The sequence below is a fragment of the Lichenostomus cassidix genome, chromosome 1, assembly GCF_008360975.1.
Source record: "Lichenostomus cassidix isolate B80296 chromosome 1, HeHo_3.0, whole genome shotgun sequence".
NCBI lineage: Eukaryota > Metazoa > Chordata > Aves > Passeriformes > Meliphagidae > Lichenostomus > Lichenostomus cassidix.
The window spans coordinates 19285979-19305654 of record NC_139479.1 but is presented as its reverse complement, the minus strand read 5'-3'; the positions used below and the strand labels follow the sequence as shown (position 1 = coordinate 19305654).

The 19676-nt window shown below is 36.9% G+C and overlaps 1 protein-coding gene across 4 annotated transcripts in view; it reads left to right on the top strand.

Annotated features, from left to right (window-relative positions):
• Window positions 1-19676, top strand: part of WWC3 (WWC family member 3) — a 98498-nt gene that overhangs the window by 75576 nt on the left and 3246 nt on the right. Inside the window, exons 12-22 of one of the 4 annotated variants that reach the window (XM_085052346.1) lie at window positions 4484-4604; window positions 5376-5450; window positions 6457-6543; window positions 8882-9074; window positions 12976-13143; window positions 13793-13944; window positions 14624-14783; window positions 15919-16083; window positions 17402-17494; window positions 18529-18756; window positions 19480-19607. In XM_085052346.1, the coding sequence (XP_084908472.1) occupies window positions 4484-4604; window positions 5376-5450; window positions 6457-6543; window positions 8882-9074; window positions 12976-13143; window positions 13793-13944; window positions 14624-14783; window positions 15919-16083; window positions 17402-17494; window positions 18529-18756; window positions 19480-19607 (1570 nt within the window). Of the gene's footprint in view, window positions 1-4483; window positions 4605-5375; window positions 5451-6456; window positions 6544-8881; window positions 9075-12975; window positions 13144-13792; window positions 13945-14623; window positions 14784-15918; window positions 16084-17401; window positions 17495-18525; window positions 18757-19479; window positions 19608-19676 lie in introns of all 4 variants that reach the window. The other 3 variants (XM_085052367.1, XM_085052339.1, XM_085052357.1) reach the window with 3 other exon arrangements.

Below are 19676 nucleotides of genomic sequence, written 5' to 3'. Positions count from 1 at the left end.
TTCTTTAAACCTCAAATCAGACCACAGCATGTCTTCACCCATTGTGGTAAGTGAAAATATCTGAGTAGTTCGTTTATAGCTTGTATGTGTTTCCTAGAAGTGAGGGCCTGGTATGAGGGCCCAGGCAGCAATACAGGATGAAGGGTAACTTTCTGCTTTGGTTTTCTTTTTCTCCCTTCTTTGCTGTGTTTCTGCACATTTCACATTTCTCTGAAAAGCTCTGTGCTTAACCTGCTGTCAGTGCTGTGGTATCCAGCTCCCACTCCAGAGGTTACAGCTTTTCTCCATGGACAACAGAGTATTTTGTGTTGCTTTTTGAGGAAGAATGTATGGTTAAAAGGTAGCCAGGCTGCCTTCTTTTGAGACTTTTTTATTTTTAACATTTACATTTGGAAATAATTGTGTAAAAAAAATTGTTTAACCTTCCTGATTTTTGACTCCTTTGAGTTCCACACTCACTAGCTGGTGATTTGGAATTGTAATGCAGTTGTTTGCAAGTAGCAGTTGGAAGTGTTGGAAGTATTTTGGTTTTGTGCTCCTTTCCTGGAAGAACTGGATGGAGCATCCAGCTTGTGTGCCAGAGCTGGGAGCTCCCAGATGCCGGGGGTTTGGGTTTCGCTGAGGTACCATGCAGTGTGCCCTGCTGCTGCCACCCGATGGCCTGGCAGCAGAATGCCATGCTGCAAAACCAGGAGGCCTTGGTTCTGGCAAGCCTTTTAACTGTTCCTTCACTAGAGAAAACATGAGGTAATTTTGGTAATTTGCAAATAATGGGGGCTGGGAGGATTAACACTGCATGAACTTTGCACTGATGCAGCACTTGAGCAAGTTCAAGGGGTTCTTCAGGAGCTGCGGATGTTCAGTTGCTGATCTGCTGTTTTATTTTTCTGCGTCTGTCACAGGATCACACCGGGAAATATATTTTCATGTGTGCATAGAGGGACTATGCTTGAAAAGTTAAATTCATCATATTTATAAAGATGGGAGTGGGAAGAAACATGTTAATAAAATATTGGGCTTTAATATCTTTACTATCTCTTCTCTACTAAAACTTTCAAATGCTTAATTTCTTTTAATGCCTAAATAATCTCTTGTTTATAAAATATTGTCATAGATCTAAAGGGTGATTTATCACTATATGCTTTTTATCTCGTTTCTCATGCGGCACAACAGAAAAATTCACTGTAAGTGAACCTGAAATTTCTTATTGTGCTGTGTGTTTTTCTGTGTGAAGTGTTGGTTGTTTTGTTTTGGGGTGGGTTGGGTTTTTATGTTTGGGTTTTTTTTTTTTTTTGGTTTGTTTTTTGGGGTTTTTTTGAGTTGCATGAGAAGAAACAGGAGACTTTGCTACATTTGGTTTTGTTTGATATTTTGCTGTATCTGTTTAATCATTATGGCATACTTAATTTTTTTGCTATGTCAACTAAACGATACATTCACAGCTGTAGTTAAACTCCTGGCGAAAGCGTTCATTGACCCTCAGCTTTGTTATATAATAGTAATACCTGAGTGTTACCTAAGCATAATGGTAGGTAAGGTGTTTGTGTCTCTGATTAGTTTTTATGAGACTGTTCTACTCTTTTATTAGTGCATTTTGAGCTGACATGCAGTATTTGTAGTCTCCTAAGCTTGTGGAACATGCTTTAAATTTTTTGTAGCGAATGAAAGTTTGGACAGCAAAATTTCTTTTGAAGTTCACTTTTTCAGCTAATGACAATGAGAATGTTTTTTCATTCAGGGCTGTCTTATATTGATCAAGCTTCGGCACCCACTAGTTCTGGAAAATCATATATATTGTTCTGATTCTGTTATTTAAATAAGAAAATAGAAGGTAATGGTCTGTTTAAAAATGTAATTTTTAAACAATTCCTTAGCTTCCAGCACTGCAAAATCTGTAACCTGTACAAAACATTTTTTCTGTTTAAACCAAAATTTGGTGTGTCTTTGTTCTTGACCAATTTTCCTTGCTGATTTTTTACCCCCCCCACCCCAGTCAAGGGTATATTCTGATGTTTGCAGCTCTCTCAGATTTGCTAGGATTGTCCAGAGGTTATCAAACGCTTCCATGGCCTGCAGACAGTGAGCAAATCATTGTCAAGTTGCAACATTGTTGTAATGTGTGAATTTTTAATTTCATTATATTGGTGCTTGAGACCAACTTTTCCTTCCAGCCAAACTGGGAACATGAGCTTCCCAAGGACAGAGTCCACAAAATCTTTTGTCTGCTGCATTTATACAAAGTGTTCACATCGGGGGTGAGCCAAGGGCTTACTTATGAGAAGTTGTCCTAGTGTAACTTGTTGGAATTAGTACAGAAATTATAGAAGCACGTTTAAAAATAATGACACACTTTAGTGAAGTTCAGCCTCTTTCCACTGCTGTAAAATTTTTGAGAAACTTTTATATCTACATGTTTCTACAGATTGCTAGTTTTGATTCTCCATAAATACCAGTGACAGAACTGAGGCAGACTCACGAAATCAAAAGTTCTTAAATAAAAAAAAAACAAACCAAAAAAACCCCAACCAAGCAAACAAAAAAACCCATTCAAAACAACCCACAAACCTACCACTTTTGTACAAGTGACATAGAAGAGAGCGTGGTTCAAATACAGTTTTTTGCCTTCTGTGTCCTCACTTGAACTTGGCTCTCATTTGTGGTGAAGATCTCATGAGTAGCACTGCATGATGTGTGATGTACAAAAAGGGTGGGATGCTAAAACTGGAGATGGGGAGAAATGGTGGTTCTTTCTCTGGGCACAGAGACAAGTGCAGGTTGGGCTGTTCATAGACAGCAAATAAATTTCCTGCCTACCCGAAGCTGTCTAAATCCTTCACTGAATTCGGAGGAGAGGTCCATAGGGCTATTTATGAATCCAAAGGACAGAAACTGGCTCTGCTGATATACAGGAATTTTAGCTTCAAAGAAGACTGGGTGATTTTTGTAACACCTTTGGGAACTTTGTGCTGTTAGTGGCCTGATAACAGGAATGTGCCTTGTACTGGCTCAGCACTGCTGGGCTTGGTGGACCTTCTCTGCCACTTCCACACTGTGTTAAAGCTCACCTTTGCCAGAGCCTTCTGTTGATAGCAGCAGCATGATTGTGTTGATCTGGAAGATTTTTATCAAGTTATGTCCTGATGACCTGTCCTGGTGTGCTAGGGTGGGAGGTGAGGTAGGTACCATGCAGGGGGGTGGCTCACTGTACCTCAGCTGGGTTGTGCAGGCAGAGCTTAGGCTGTGGGCTGGTGTTCTGCTGAAGGAAAATTACTGAGTGGGTGTCAGAAATAAATTTGGGTGCCTTAAGATAATGTGCAACAGAGGTACTTAACAAGCTGCTACTGTAAGTAAGATATGCTTCATCCTTAGTTGGGGCAGTAAGCTGTAAATGTCAGCTGGTGCTTGTGTCCCATGCATTGTGCTACTGTCACTCTGCTGAAACTGTCAATGCTTCCATGCTGTCTTAAGTTTCTAAGCATGAGCAGAAGGAAATAAAATGCTTTCCCCACTTTTGAAGTGCAATCTCCCTGCCAGTGCTTTCCTGCTTTGAGGACAGTCATTGAACCATATTAGGCAAAAGAAGTAACAGTGAAGAAACTGCACTTCACAAGTCTGTTTAGTGGTTTTCTCTAGGACTCAAAGGAAAACAACCTCAAGTTAGGACCTATTACTGAAGTGTTGAAGCCTTTCCTGTGCAGTTCTTGAATGTTACTGCTTGTGCACATCCTTCAAAGGATTGGTAGCTGCTATACCTACTTGCCTGTGTAAAACCCGGTGTATAACACAATCTTGTTGGTACAATTACAACGTGAAAGTGATTGCTGATTTGCTATTTATTGTGTTATTATCGGAAGAGTAGAAAAGGTTGAACATTGCTTCCTCTTTCCTGCAGCCAGTTTCAAAGTAATTCACCAAGAATTTGAAAAAAACAGTGGTCTGAGTTGGAAAACACTGGTTCTTTTTGATAATGCCTCTCAGACTGTAAATAAAAGCTGCTATTATGTGATGGTATAAACAGTATGCTTTGAGACTTTGTATTAGGAAACAAATGAGAACAAAACCTCACATTGTGTTATCAGATAACTTTAAAAAAGAATTAGACTCTGTGTTTGTTTTCAACCTATTGTATATTCAGTACGTAAATCTGAAAAGCTTAGGATATCATGTGTACATATGTGAATTAATGTAAGTCTTCCTTTAGGAAGGAACTATTCTACCAGAAAAACATTTAGTAACAATGCAATTGGTTTATACTTAGTATTGTCAGAGGGCAATTAGCCACAAACTTCCTTCCTTAATTCTCCCACAGAAAATCTTCGGTCAATCCTATGCTAGGTTTTTGACTTAAAGTTAGATGAAAAATCAGTGAAGTGCATTTGTGCTGTTTTGCCGCTGTTGTATTTGATACAATTCATGTTTGTTGTTTAATTCTGAAGGAATTGCCTTGAACTGATGTTGTTCTCACTTTTTTTCTCCATGGCAGCTGTAACCCTGCGAGGAGACAGTGGTAGAAGATCGGAGAGGAGAGCCAGGCGAGTTTCAGCATGTCTCTCAGATCATTCACTGGCTAGTGACAGTGGCGTGTTTGAAGCTTTAAGCAAAAGGTCAGGTGTATAAATGCATAGTAAGCTGGAAATATTCCTGTTCTACCACGTGGCCCAAAAGAATTAGTTGTGGAATGATGAGTAGGCTTTCAAAATTGCTAGTTATTAGTAACATAAAACTACTAGATTGTGTGTTTTAAAGGAAAGAAGCTTTTTACATGCAGTCCCACTGTCATGTTCAAGTGCCAAGTACCTTTTGCTTTATTGTCTCTGACATTTTAACATATCTCCCTTGAAAGGTATGATAAAAGATAATTTTCTTACCCTATTAGTCATAAATCAGTAATTTTATTTCAACCATCTATAACAAAATAAAACTATACAGAGTGTGACTTAATGACTCTGAGTATCATGTGATAAAAGTATAACTGTGAGGAAGAAACACACAAACTGCCAAAAGTCTAAAACTGTGTAGGTTCACTGAGTGATTGAGGGACATGGAAAGACATTACTTAATATAATTGTTTTAACACAGGAAGCAGTAACTGGGAAGAAGATAAGGTTTGGAGGATGCAAAAGAGAAATGGAAGACAGAATAAATATTAAAATAACCTAAATATCTTGAAAGAGTAATTCTAAAACCTCAATTTTTGCAATTGTGAATTACTGCTTACTGTATGTTTTTAAATAGATGTCTCAATCCTTCTACATTACCAGTCCCTCCTGTATTACCAAATAATTGCTTATATCCACAAATCACAAAATAAATGTTAGTTCCTCACTTAGCAGCTTAGGTCACTATGTAGTTTACAGTACTTTCTGTTCCTGCAGGAATGAAGATCTGGAAGAGCCTGTTTATGGTGATGCTGCCAGTAGTGAAGAACCACAAATACATGTTGGATTTTTGTGAGTAATTACTCCTCTTTCTCCCTATCGACTCTGCAAGAATTGCTCACTGCTATTTTTGTTTATGATTTTTAACTTTTTAATAAAGTGAATTGTGGTAGGTATTTTTAAGAAATTTCTGAACTGACAGCCAAAGTTCAGTGGATGTACAGATTAGTCAGTCATGTGCCACTTTGTGTTGGAGATATGCCTTAACCACAGTTCATTCAGTGTTCTTTCAGTGCTGACTGATAAAAGGGACTTCATTACTTCTTCCAGTAGCATTTATTTTCATTGTCTGGGCCATTAATGTGAATATGGGTGTAGGGATATGTCTCTGTAAGTAAGATCTTTTTATGCCAAGTAAAGGAGGATTACCTTAGGAAAGTCAAAGGTGAAGAGACACAAATACGACAGTCCCAGCTGTACAATACAGCTTTGAAATCCTGTGCTTATGGTATGCTATTGTTAGTAGTGGGAGTAGTGTGGGGAAGGGCAGATTATTGCCATGCAAGATAAGACATCCTATCTTGGACCTCCAAAATCTCTGCCCTTTTGAAAACTAAATTCCTAAGATTGAGAGTTTTTAAAATATCAACCAGGTTTATTAGTGGCATTTCAAAATTCATGCTGATGTGAAAGAGTAGAATTTAAAAATTTATTTCTAATAGCCCTTGAAAACAATGCAGATGGATTTGTCTAATGTAACTGATATGTTGTTACACATGCACACACACATATGCATATGGTGTAATTGTTTAACCTAAGGAATGTATTTGATAAAACCTGTTTGCTGTCAAGAGGCATAGGAAGGCAAGTTGTTATTTTCAAGCTGAATAATGTTTAATTCACTTAGTTCTATTAACTTTGTTACTGTACCAAATGCTTTTGATTGAAACTGATTTGTGCAAGAAATTTGTTTAACAAAATGTGCTTTTACATTCTTTAAATCTGTTTAGTCTTCATCTTTTATTTCTTAAGCAAAGTATTGATGATTGGTGATTAACGCAGGAAATTTATTTTCCAGGCATGACAGTGGAAGCGAATGTCTGCTAGTCCATGTATTACAGCTGAAGAACTTTACTAGTCTAGTTGTTAAAGAAAACTGCAAAATGTAAGCTTAAATTTCACCCAGAGTCTGATCATTGCTTGTTTTATGCCGCAGTCATAAATACTGTAGATTTATTTGGTTTCATTCAAGATTAAGCCATTTTTGGAGAAGATGGTATGTCTTAATTTCCATGAGGAAAGGGTTAATTTTATGGACAGAGAGTCTCCCTTTTATAGAACTTCTGTCACAACGTTCAGGTAACAAGTGTAGTCTCTGTGTTCTTAGATGTTTATTATGCGCAGGAAAGTTTGTTCAAAAATATCTGTGATATTCTGGAGTAAGCTTAGTGTATTTTTCTCAGTTCCTAGGACAGCATATATATTAATTAGTAAGCAAGATACCTTGCCTTTTATCTTTAAGAAACAAAACCACACGAAAAAACACACAAAGGATCTGCAGACTTTTGCGGCCAGTACAGCTCTCCTGGAGTATGTGAAAGACCTTCTGAAGTTAACGTTAACACAAGTACTAGCTGAGAATCAATACAAAAGATAGAATTTTTTAACCATTGACAGCTTGTGCTACTTTTTCATATTTCATATCACTTAGAGAACATAGCTTAGTTTATTCTAATAAATGTTTCTTAAATAATCACAGTATACTCATAAAACGTTTTATCTAGAGGTATGTAACTTACCATATTTTAAAGAAATTCAGCATGTGAAAATTGTTGATCTTTATCTCTGGGAGAGGTTGTTTGAAAACTGGAAAACGGAGGCATCATAACATTATTGTTTTGTAAAATAAGTCATTTGGTGGGAGCTATTAAAATGACGTACGTCTCCCTGAGTGAATTGATCTTTGTTGAGAACTTCATCTTGCTAACTCTGCAAAACTCCAGTGGAAATTCTTCATGTAGGTCAGTACATTAGTGCTGGTTCTTTTGCTCTGTTTCAGTGTGAATGCAAGGGCCTGTGATAGGGAAAAATGTGAGTGTTGTGTAGCACTCAGCCGTGTTGTCTTGTCATCAGAGAAAGAAATAAGCATCATCTGGAGAAGGTAGTAAAATAGAGTCACCAAAGAAAAAGATTAGTCCAGAGGGTTTGTTGGACATTGTCATCAAAGCAATCAGGCATCAAAATGCACTTCTGTTCTCCATCCTTCTGAACCCTACCTTTGCTGGAATCAAGAAATGTATTGCTGCAGGGTGAATTGATTGGTCTAGTAAAATAACTAGTTTCAACTGCCAAAAAGCAGGAAAAGCTTTTATCAAGTTTAATTAACTCCTCCATGCAACTGTACATTGATTGAATCACGTGCTGTGGCGGCTGCAGGGAAGTTTGCCTGCAGCAGCCAGTGAGCAGAGGAGCTGGATCTCTGCCTTTTTACAGCATGAGAATCTATCTAACTAACTGATGCTCCACAGTCCAGTGTGCTGCAGTTCCTCCATAAGGAGCTCTTCCAATTTTCCTCTAACCATTTGTTTGCCTGCCAGTGTGAGCCCCTCTCTGGTGGTGCCATAAGAGTTCTGCAGCTATGTAGTCGACTTGAGTGAGCCTCTGAGCTGGAGAGGGTTTTTTTAGTCATTAAGCCTTTATGAGTTTTTTGCTAGGTTAGCTTTTTAACCCAGATAAATTTTCTAAACTGGGTCACAACACACTTGCATGAAACTGTTTGTTGGCATGAGGAAAGGAGTAAGATATTGCAGGGGCTTAGCAAGCAGTCAGGACAGGGAGAACATGGAAACAATTCTCTAGCCCTGCTGCATATGCTGTCAGATGAAAATGGTTGTTGATTTTGTTTTTGGCTTGGAGTCTTAAAAGACATGGTACCACATACGTAGATGTATCTTTTGAGACTACAGATAGATGCAGTGAGTGTCAATTTCTTTTGCCATCTGAATTTCTTAATTTCTTAAGGAGGAAAAAAGGTTGCTTAGTGGGTGGAAGGAAGAAATGGATCAGTGACACTTATGGGGCAGTTCAGTTGCCTAAACATAGGCATGTGTTTCCATTTGAAATAGCATATCATAGCATAGCACCTGGCCTCCAGCTGCTGCTGCTCAGAGGAAGGCTCTGTGTAGCTTTCCCATAGATCCTCTCATAATTGCGAGCTCATTTTAGATGTCTTGGATACCTCAGGGCAGCTCAAGTGCCACTTGGTGCCTCTGCTTAAGCACCAAGTTAAAAAAAAAAGTTTTATTAAAAAATATAACATTTTGAGATCAGCTTTGCACATCTTCTACATTAAGAATGCAAAGTAAATTCTGGTGATGAGGAGATCTCAAGGTAGATTCTTAATGTAGAAGTTATGCTGATGTTTTTGCTTAGCTTGATTTTGAGAAATGCAAAATAGCTTTCTTTGTCTGAATTGTCCTGTTTGTCTATTTTGCTGTTCCCAGTCATGTGAGAGTTTATTTGCCACCGCTTGAGTCAGGCACACCAACCACTTACTGCTCTAGAGCTTTGGAATTCCAAACTCCGTTAATATTTAATGAAGTGTTCCGAATCCCCGTGCACTCAAGTGTTTTGAAATTAAAATCACTGCAACTGTATATTTGTTCAGTTGATCATCAGCAACAAGAAGAATTATTGGTAAGTTCTGTTATTGGTGGTTCTGTTTCTTAAAAGTCATGTGATATGGGAAACTAAAGTTACCTGAGGAATTACTTTTAATATTAAAAAGAACATAAAGACTTCATTATTCCATGAGAAATTCTGATAGAGCTACATATTGTGTCCATTTGTTCACATATGTAAGTATAGTTCTGTAAACAAAGAGGTGAGATTTAAAAAAAGTTGAAATACGTGCATTTTGGGTTATGTAAAGTCTAAGAAATTATTAGCAAAATTAGCAGAGCTTGAGAGTTAGAGCATTTTCAGCAGTTTTGAAAGCAATCTGTTCCACTGCTGCTGTTACATTGTAGGGGCACGTTGAAAATTGATGTAAGATTTACATTCATTGCTATGGGATTTAACAGATAAGGAGTGAATTTTTTATTAGTTTAATGCATTTTTTTAAGAAATGTATGTTTTGTGGAAAGTTGAAAAATCTCCTGTTGCTTAATTTTGGTGCAAGAAGGAAAGCGCTATGTAAAAAGTTAAACTTTTCCCAAAAGACTTCATCTGACAGCTTTTAGACTATAGCATGCTCAAAACTTAGGTTTCTGCATGATACTATAGTGCCTGTGTGAGGAAACAATACCATTCAAATAGGATCCTACTAAAAAGTTAACAAATACAGACCCCTTATTAATATAACAGTGGGTGAAGAGCCTTTTACTTTAAACTGAGATATCATGTGCTAACTTCACTTGTGTTAAATGTTAGTTTCATGTAGCTATTGTCAAATACAAATATGCATAACAAAATCTGCCTTGAGGCTGATGTCCTGGCTATTTTGAAATCAGTGGGCTGTCTTTGCAGTGAGGGGTTTGAATGGGTTAGTGAAAAAAAATTTTAAGCCTATCAAAGAAGAGGTACAGGCATCTCACTGTCATGCTGGGCTGTGGATAGGAGGTGTTTATTTGAGCAAATCTGGTCAAGAATGGGTGTTTTTAGTCCACCTTTAAAACTGTGTACTATCTTACATAAACAGGGGTCTTACTGTTGACAGAAGTGAACCCAAGGTCTTGTCCGTAGTAGGAAGTTCTGTCTACGATGTAATTAAAGAGCATCTCAAGAACAAGCTGGATATATTGGTGTAAAATGCTTTATACTGGTATATCCTGTTCCTCTGGGAAGCCAAATAGCTATTTAAGTGTAAAGCATCTTGCTATTGAAACAAATGCATCTAAGTTTAGGGTGCTCTTATTCTAACTACTGTTACTGAGTTGCCAGAAAATATATAGGTCTTCAGGTTATATTGGTAGTGATATTTTTCTTTTTCTTAATTTGGTTTTGTCAGAAGTATCTTTGTCAACAGTAATTGGTAACATAATTTAAGGTAATTTAACAATACTACTCAAAAAGAGAGAAACAATGCCAGTTTCTTAAGGTAGATGCATAGAAGTATGTATTTAAACATTATGATTGTTGTTCTATTCAGCTGTGATTTGAGAATGAGCATTTTCTCAAACTGAGAAATCATTTGCTACCTGCTACCTCTCTTTGGAATTGCTGCAGTGGACCCTGTCAACAAGGCCTCTGTCTTTCAAGATGGCTTCCACTGAGACTACAGTTTTCCCATCTATTTAATAATGCATATATTTCTCAAATTCTTGATGACTGCTTTCTCTTCAATTAGGTTATACCTGTATAATATTTTCCTAAGTGCAAAAGCTAGACTGGAGTTTATCCTAAACTATATAAATTCTTGTACCTAACAGGGAATTTAAAAAAAAAAAAATTGTGGGAAATAGTTCAGCTATAAAGAAATGAATATACAATGCTTCTGCGATGGTCCTTCCATTTCCTTAGTCTTTTACTCTTATGCCCTGCATGGCCGAAAGATGTTTTGCTGTCTTAAGTTGGCTTATTTCTTCCCTGGTGGCCTCACCAATACTTAGATAAGGGAATTGTTATTGTCCATGATTAGCATATATAATTCATGTTGAAACATAAAAGAAATATGAATGCCTTTCTTGCAATCACCCAGCATTGCTGTTTCACTCCCAGTTTCTCATATTTTACAGCTCTGACCAATTATTTCCCTGTGTCTTAATTGATTTCCTCTTGAGTGTAACTTTTTTTTTCATTTTTTGTTTTTATTTCGGAACATCTGCCCCATTTTTTATCACGATTTTAAATCCTGATTGTTTTCTCATAAAGAGACATATCTGTCAAACATCACAGAGATATTTATAAATACTGTTACTGTTCTGCCATGCAAGTTGTTAACAAATATGTCAGAGCAGGCATGTGACCAACCTCTAGCAGACCCACTTTGGTTTCTTCATCATTTTGAGTAAGCTCCAAATCTTCAGTTGAACATGAAATATTAATTAGTCCTTTCAGTACTGATAATTCTTAATTGGGTTTGATAGTAATTTTCTACTCAATTAGTGATTCCCTTTGTAGTGGCAGCTTCTCTGGCAGGCTTGCTTAGCTGCCTAATAAATGCAATGTAGAGGGTAGTGTCAGGCATCTTAATAGTCAGCCTGTGTGTTTTCCAATATTGCTGGCAGGAAAACAGTTTTACTCTACCTCTTAAACTAAACCCAGTGTGTCTCAAACATTTTCCAACTCTGATTCAAAAGTGTGAGTATTTTATACACATTTCTATCTTACACTGCATCAGAGCAAGTAGAAAATTAGAAGACATCTGTGTTACACTGAAAAAAGAAAAGCCATCTCTGTAGCCTCTGACATGATACACTGACATGAAATGAGTTTCTCAGTAATATGCTGTATCCCCATATCACAGTATTTTGTTACTCTCAAAAATTTTTCTCCATTGCCCTCTATGCATCTGTTTAAACACAGCCCCAGGGAACATTTGTCTTGGAAAAACAATGCAGTGATTTTTTTTTTATTATTGTTTTCTAATTAACTGTTTCTTTACCTGCTTAAAATTCAATGCAGTTTCTGTCTGCATTTCCTACTGTCTTTGCTGTTGGAAGCATTGTATATAGTTATTTTTTTAATGAGAAATGAAAGACATTTTTACAGGATTTTTCCAGTGATACAAAAGAAAACATTCTTAGCATGGGATTTGTTAGCATGGAAATGAACAGGTTGTAGGGATAGCCAGAGAAACAAAAAGCAGTACCTAAAGGCTGACTGATACAAAAACATTGATAGGTGCAGCTAGTGAACTGATTAAAAAAATAGTAAATAAAACAGGCAGCATGAATTTGTTCATAGCTGTTTTTCATTCAGGTGAACACCACTGAGAAATTTCTTACATGAGCTCTCCCTGATGGAGTAGGGCTACTTCCAAGTTTGAGATACTTTTAATGAGAAGCCTCCAGTAAATCTGTTTTTACCTGAATCTGGGAGATGCAAGAATGGCCTGGAAAGTAGAAAAATGGCTTTATGGCCCATTTGACAACCTTATGATATAAAGAGGCCAAAAAAGAAAAGTAGTTTATGCAATGCTTTTTTTTTCTCCATTTGAAAGATGCTTGTGAGGGCCAGAGAATGGAAGGGTATCAGAAAATAGTTATCTCAAAACCCCCTCAAATTAAAGTAATAAAAATGTTAAAGTGATGTTAAGCAAATATAGAAATCAGGTATGTAGTTGGGACGTTTTTTAAGAATAAAATATTAATAGTTGTCAGGTGTCAGTCATATCTACATCAGTCATAAAAATTTTATTTTTCAATTTAAAAAATATTATTATCTGCTCTGATCGTTCCTGGTAGTAACCAAGAGGCAGGAATTTCAGAATCTTAGACGTAACACAGCAGAACAAAAGTGTATCTCTTAAAGAGACAGTAGTATTTTATGAACTGGGGATTTTACATTATAAGTAAAATACTGTTTAAATGAGAAGATGTCTATTCTGCAGAGTATGTGTACCTTACTGTGGTCAATGCTTTTTTGTTTTTTACAGGGCATTGCTCAGATAAACCTGACTGATGCAGAGAGTTCTGGTGAGATGCAGCTTCACTGGTACACTGTTCAGATCTTCACTGGTTCAGAGCCCCAGAGAGCAAAGACCAAAAACCAATGTGAAGACAGTATTCCTCAGTCTTCTGGAAATGTAACTACAGTCAAAACAGTATGGCTCTAAAAAAGGGATTTGTTTAGTTTATTTGACTGGCAGAGTGGTTGTGATCTTACCTTGGGTGCAGATTTTTGAAGTGCACAGGAATTGATAATTTAACTCTTGGGGCAAGAGCTAGATTTCAGAAGGCTAATTGAAAATGAGATGATGTCTGGACAGGTGCTTGAAATTGTACCCTGTATATGTTTGTATGCACGTTTTCAGTCCAACTAAAACACATTAAAAATTTCTGCCACTGCACTTGAAGGGGATGTCAAGAAAGGTTGTGCAGTTTCCATCTGAGGAGATTTTTTCAGCCCTTGACTGGGCTCAGGACAGCCTGACTTGGCTATGGTGCCTTGCTTGCTTTGGGCAGGACATCAGACTGGGTGACCTTCAGAGTCTCTTTTGACCTAACTTGTTGGATGATGCACCACAGTGAGGTGAAGTCTGCCCAGTTTCTGTGACAAGTTGAACACCATGTACTTTTTGATTGTTAAGATTCAAGACAGATTTTTTTGGTTGTGGTTTGGGTTTTTTGTTTTGTTTTATTTTTTAAGGAGCATATGATGGCTTTGTTTTTATTTTGTTTTCTTTTAATAATATGCATTAAGTACACTGGTTTGTTTGAACAGTTTTATTTGAAGTCTAATTTACTTTTCAGGATGCAGTGACAGCCCTGTTAGCCAGGACCACTGCACAGCTGGAAGCAGTTGAGAGAGAGCTGGCAGAAGAGAGAGTGAAACTGGAGTACACAGAGGAGGAAATATTGGAGATGGAAAGAAAGGAAGATCAGGCAGAAGCCATATCAGAAAGGTAAAAATGGTTTAAATACCTCATCAAACAGGTCATAACTAATACTTCCTCAAAGATATTTACGCTATGGGTATAGTCTGAAATAAAGCAGGAAAAGCAGTAGGTTCTTGTTCTGAGATCTGCTCCCTGTAAGTGCTACAAGTATAAAATTCTATTACGTCGTGATCTGCAAACGGAAGAAAACCTTGAGTAATTGGTTGTGTTTAGAGGACTTGGAATTCGGGAGTGGGACAACAATGTATCAAACAAACTTTGCTAGGGAGGCAACTGTAATGGGTTTGTAACAGCCCTGTATTAAAACAAAAGTAAATAAAATATAGTGGTGACATGGGACATTGTTAGGGTTAAGGTTGTGATTTCATTCCTAATAATACTCGTAGTTTGTTACGTTAATTATTCTTCTTTTTGTTATTATTTTCTTAGTATTGTTATAAAGACCAGAATACATGCCTTAAGAAAATTAGGGAGGGTGAATATTTTTGCAATTAAACGTATTTGCTTTCATGCATTTTCAGAAATGCAAGCATGCTATGTTATGCCATTGAAAGTACTCTATTTTTATGGAGACATAATACTCTAAAATGATAAACTGGCTTAGATAATGTAATATGTAAATGTAATGCATAATTGCGTGGGGCTTTTTAACACCTACAAAATTATTGTGATGTTCTGACTTTAGGAGTTGGCAAGCAGAATCTGTTGACAGTGGATGCAGTAATTGCACCCAGACCAGTCCTCCTTATCCAGAGCCATTTTGTGGGGATCCATTAGCTGGACACATGTTTGCAACTCCAGCAGGCCAGTACAGTTCTGGAAAAATGCAGCCTCCACCACTAAAGGTAATGAGAGAAGGCACTGCAGCATGGAAACTGCCACACTGCCTGGCACAGGGAGCTACTGCTGGGCCTGGAGTTTGAGTCGGAATTGGGCAGGAGAGAAAAGAATCAGCAACAGCATTAACACCACTGTATGAGCACTACCTTCATGAGAGCTGTGTGGCTGTTGAGTAAACCCTCTTTAGGGCTGGGGTTGTTTTGTTTGCTTGCTACTTATTTCTGAGCAGAATTTGGGTTTTATATCAAAAGGCAAACTATTTTTACTGTGGCCTTTATCTAATCTATAAATATGCACTCATATCAATTTTTGTATTCACCTGAAATTGTAATAGAAAAGATCATGATCAAATTCAAGTGCTCTTATTTCTATAAGAATTTTTGAAGGAACTGTAAAGAAAGAAACTTTAGGACTTGCATTACTGTTTCAGTGTTACAATAACATGGAATGATTGTGCTGAAACTGATGTATTTAAAATCTTTTGTAATCCGGATATGACACACTGAAAATAATCCTTCACAAGCTGAAATCAGCAGACTTCCACTGAAGTAGAGGAACATAAGCTGTTTGTGTTGCTTTTAGAGAATATCACACCTCTTTTCAAGGAGTGAGTTTTCTAGAAGTTTGGAAGCTTTGCTAGAGTAGCCTATGTTTTCTGTTTTTCTGGGTATTTTAGTGTTCTTGTATAATTGTGTGAACGGTCTTTCAGTTCTTTTTTTTTTTCCCTTCATTTAACTTTCTCTAGTTTTAAGGTGGTTACTTTCTTCAAAGTCACTGTGCTTATTGAAAGGTGATTGTTTTCTTCTGTTGAGGCTGTAGATCAGGTGGTAGTTCATTAATGCCCAATTGCCAATCCTGAATGCAGTCCTTGTGCTCTGCAGCTGTGATATAACTGCATCTCATAATTGTTACTGTTCCAGCAAAGGCTTTGAAAGGTAATCTTACAATTTTGAATGACCTAGTTTTAAAACTTTTACAAAAGCAGAGGTGATTTATCCTCTGCTCTCAGTGCTCATTAAAATTTCAATCTAGCTAGCAGGGCAAGTTGTTTACTTTTGATATTGTTGAAATGTTTGATTGTCTTTGCTAGGAGAGAGAAAATAAGGAAGAAATAAAAAAGTTCCTTTGTTGAAATTTTAGGTGGATAAGGAAACTAACACTGAGGATCTGTTTCCTGAAGAAGTTGCTATTCTTCCAAAAGAGAGAACCAGCCGCAGGCCACGGGGTTCTGCTTTTGTTCGTAGTAGCACAATTGTTCGTTCCCAGACCTTTTCGCCTGGAGCACGAAGTCAATATGTTTGCAGAGTGAGTAAAGCTTGGAAAGGAGGAGGGGGAATGGGTCTCCACACACAAGCATATTACCTATTTTTAATAATTTCTCTGTAAGACTTGGTTGCATTTATGAGCAACATAAATTACTTTTTATTCTAACGAATAACCTTTAATTGCATTTAAACATTGCGGTGGGGAAGAGTTTCCCTGACTATTTTTAAGAGTTTATACCTGGATGGATTTAATTTGAAATTTAAGAATCTATGATGAATTAGATATTAAGTTCTTTTCCTGGGCACCCTTAGATGTTAGGCAAAGATGGTTGATTTTACAGGGGTTCAGTGCTATCTATTGAGGTGTATAAACAGTTAGCTTAGAATTTGTGTTTAATTTTCACAAGCATACAAGTTTGGAAAAGGGGACTGAATGCTTAATCTTAGGGTTATTGCGTAAATATTCATACGACACTGATTGCTATCATGAATGTCAGTCGTAAGGTGCCTGTCACAGTGGGACATAGGATTTCTGGATGCACTGGTACAAATAACTGGGGACCAGCTCAGCAGTTTTCAAACTCACATTTATTGTTTGCTGTGTACAGTGGCAAAAGACTTATAAGCAGGTGGCTCATGGTTTTGCATATCAATACATGGGTATTTGTTTTGCAATGTTGGTGAAATGCACATAGCTTTGACCATACTCTTTCATAAGCTTTGAGAGCTTGAGTTTGAAAATTCAGGAATGATTTTTAAATTATGTGCTTTAAACAAGGATCCTCTGGTTTTTGCTCTCGTATTTACGTTGTGTGCAGTTCATGTAGGAGCCCCTTCAAATTCTTTAGTTTGATTTCTGGATTATGTATGTGTTTATAATTGCAGAATGTGAGTAAAAGATCCTGACAAACCAAAGGTAGCACGAAAAGGAAGAGTTGATTAAACACCCTCACTTAATCTGCACTTAAAATCCGATGTGGGGAAAAAGTGGGAGACTGTATTGTTTGTACCCATTACAGTAAATGTTTTAGGATGAAATATTATTGCTTTTAAGTCCTCCCTCTCCCCTTTTTTAGGTTACATTGTCTTGGATATTTAGTTGAATGGTTGGTGAAACTTCCCGGTAAAACATTGATGGTTTTTAAGTTTCCTTGAATTATTGTGACTACCATATTAGCACTATTGTATATAGATGTTTACAAAAAACTAAAGCTGAAAAAAATGGGTTGCTAAAACCAAGACAATTTCTGTGTTTTTTAAAAAATAAATCTCAAATGCAAAAGAAGAAAACCAACCCAGATTTCTTATTGAAGATGATCTTGGAAGCAACCTTTATTTTCAATGTCTTTTCTCATCAGCTGTATCGCAGTGACAGTGACAGTTCCACCCTGCCAAGGAAGTCTCCTTTTGTCCGGAATACCTTGGAGAGGCGGACTCTACGGTATAAGCAGGTATGCCTAGGAAAATGATCTTTAGTGTTTATTAAGTTGCTAGAAAACTGATACTTGTATACTTAAGCTTTAGATGACTACAGGTACATTCCGATCCTTTTAGGAAATGTACGAAACTTGTCCAATGTAACTGGGGAAAGGGTGCATGTTTTGGGTTTGGTTTGGGCTTTTTAAGCTAAAAGGTAAATGTAAAGAAGTGAAGTACAGTTGTGAACAATTCTAAAGGAGGGAAAAAAGTGTGGCAGACAAAAATTAGTTAATTTGGGACTGAATTTATATTGATTTAGATGTAAAGTTTGGTAAATCTTTAAAATCTAGTTTATGATGCAGGGTGCAGGTTTAGAGACGTGGATGTGAATGTGACATTAAGATATTCATCTCCCCTCCCATGCAGCCTAACAAATAATAGTATTTGAGACCCAAGTATTCAGGAATTAATAGAGTTAAACTCTCCTTTACCCCCCTGCCGCCCCTTATCCTGTTAAACAAGTGGGCAGAGAAGGGCAGGTGAGGCATTAATGTTGTGTATATAAATAATATAAAATGTAGTGTGGCCAGCAGAAGTTAGTGCCTTGCTGCTGTATGCAGGTAGACAGCCATGCCTCCCATTTTGATTCATAATGTATCTTAAAACCAGTGTTGAATGAAGCCCTTTAAGATGAGTCTTGCTCAGTACACTGTTTCTGATGTCAAGATGTCATTATGAGGTTTCTGTATTGCATCCCTTTTATTGTCATCATAATGTAGAATTTTAGTCCTTAAACTTCATTAGTTAAATATTTACAAGTGAAAAGGAAACTGTAAAAAGAAGTAGTAGAAAGTATTAATTGAAAAACTTTATGTATGGTACAGAAAAGCCCTACAGCTATCTAGCCTTTTCTGGGGGATGTAAATAATCTCCAAAACTTCATGTGGAAAAGATTTTGTGTGTGAAGTAATTACAGAAAATGTATGGCCTATATAGCTAAAGACACAGCAGTTTACATTGAGTGTAATATGTTTTGCATTTTATTTGAATCCAAATAACTCAGCAGTCCTGCAGATCATCTTTGGCTGAACTTATGGCAAGGACATCCTTAGACCTGGAGCTGGATCTCCAGGCATCCAGAACTCGACAGAGACAGCTGAATGAGGAGATATGTGTTCTAAGAGAGTTGAGACAGCGTCTGGAAGATGCCAAGCTCAGAGGGCAGACAGATTTACCCCACTGGGTCCTTCGGGATGAGAGATTCCGAAACTTGTTGAAGGAAGCAGAAAGGCAGGTATGGTAATATGACATAGACACTTGATTTTGATAAGATGTCTAAAGAGGTGTTGGTACAGAATTTCAAGCAGTGAATGTTTCTTCTATGTTCTTGTAGTTAGCACTATAAAAATTATTACATTGATTATTACCAAACTGTGTATTTATTGAAGACAATTTTTGGAGAATGGCACTATTTGCCAGTGGCACTTTTTATTTTGTTTTGGATTTTTGTTTTTTTATTTGTTGTTAATTTGTTTTTGTTTAAGTATTTGTTATTGGAACTTTAATAATTTTCTTTCTTCTGGTATTTGAAAGATTTGGTGATTTGATATTTATTTTTTTACAAGTATTTGGAATGTTCCCTAAGTAAGTGATTTTTTTTTCCCCCTGTTCTTGGAGAAAGAAGTTGGAGACAAAGGTGGCAAAACAGCCCAAGCAACAAAATTGTCATTAGATTATCAGAGACAAAGACTGAGCCTAAATTTATAGTAAGATCTTGTTTGACAGATACATGTGCAGTATATTTTGTTAATTAAATACGTCTTTCTGAAGAGCATTAATAAAAGAAACAAGCCAGTCTTTTGCATTTATAGTTCTTAGATGATCAGGTGTTTCAGACAATGTACTTGTGTTGTTTCAATGTGATAAGTGGGAAAAAAAATTCCATTCTTTTAGTGTGAATATTCTTGTGTTTTATTTATTCACATGCCCATTTTAAGCATTATGTTCTTGTTTTCAGACCAGACAGACCAAATTTGAACACCACCAAGAGCAAGCAGCTGAAAAGATGCTAAAGAAAGCATCAAAAGAAATATACCAGTTGCGTGGGCAAAACCAGAAAGAGCCTATTCAGGTGCAGACTTTTAGGTAAGTGGTAATGCATACTGCAATAGCATAGCAACACTTGATTAGACAGGCTAAAGCTTTCTGAAACAT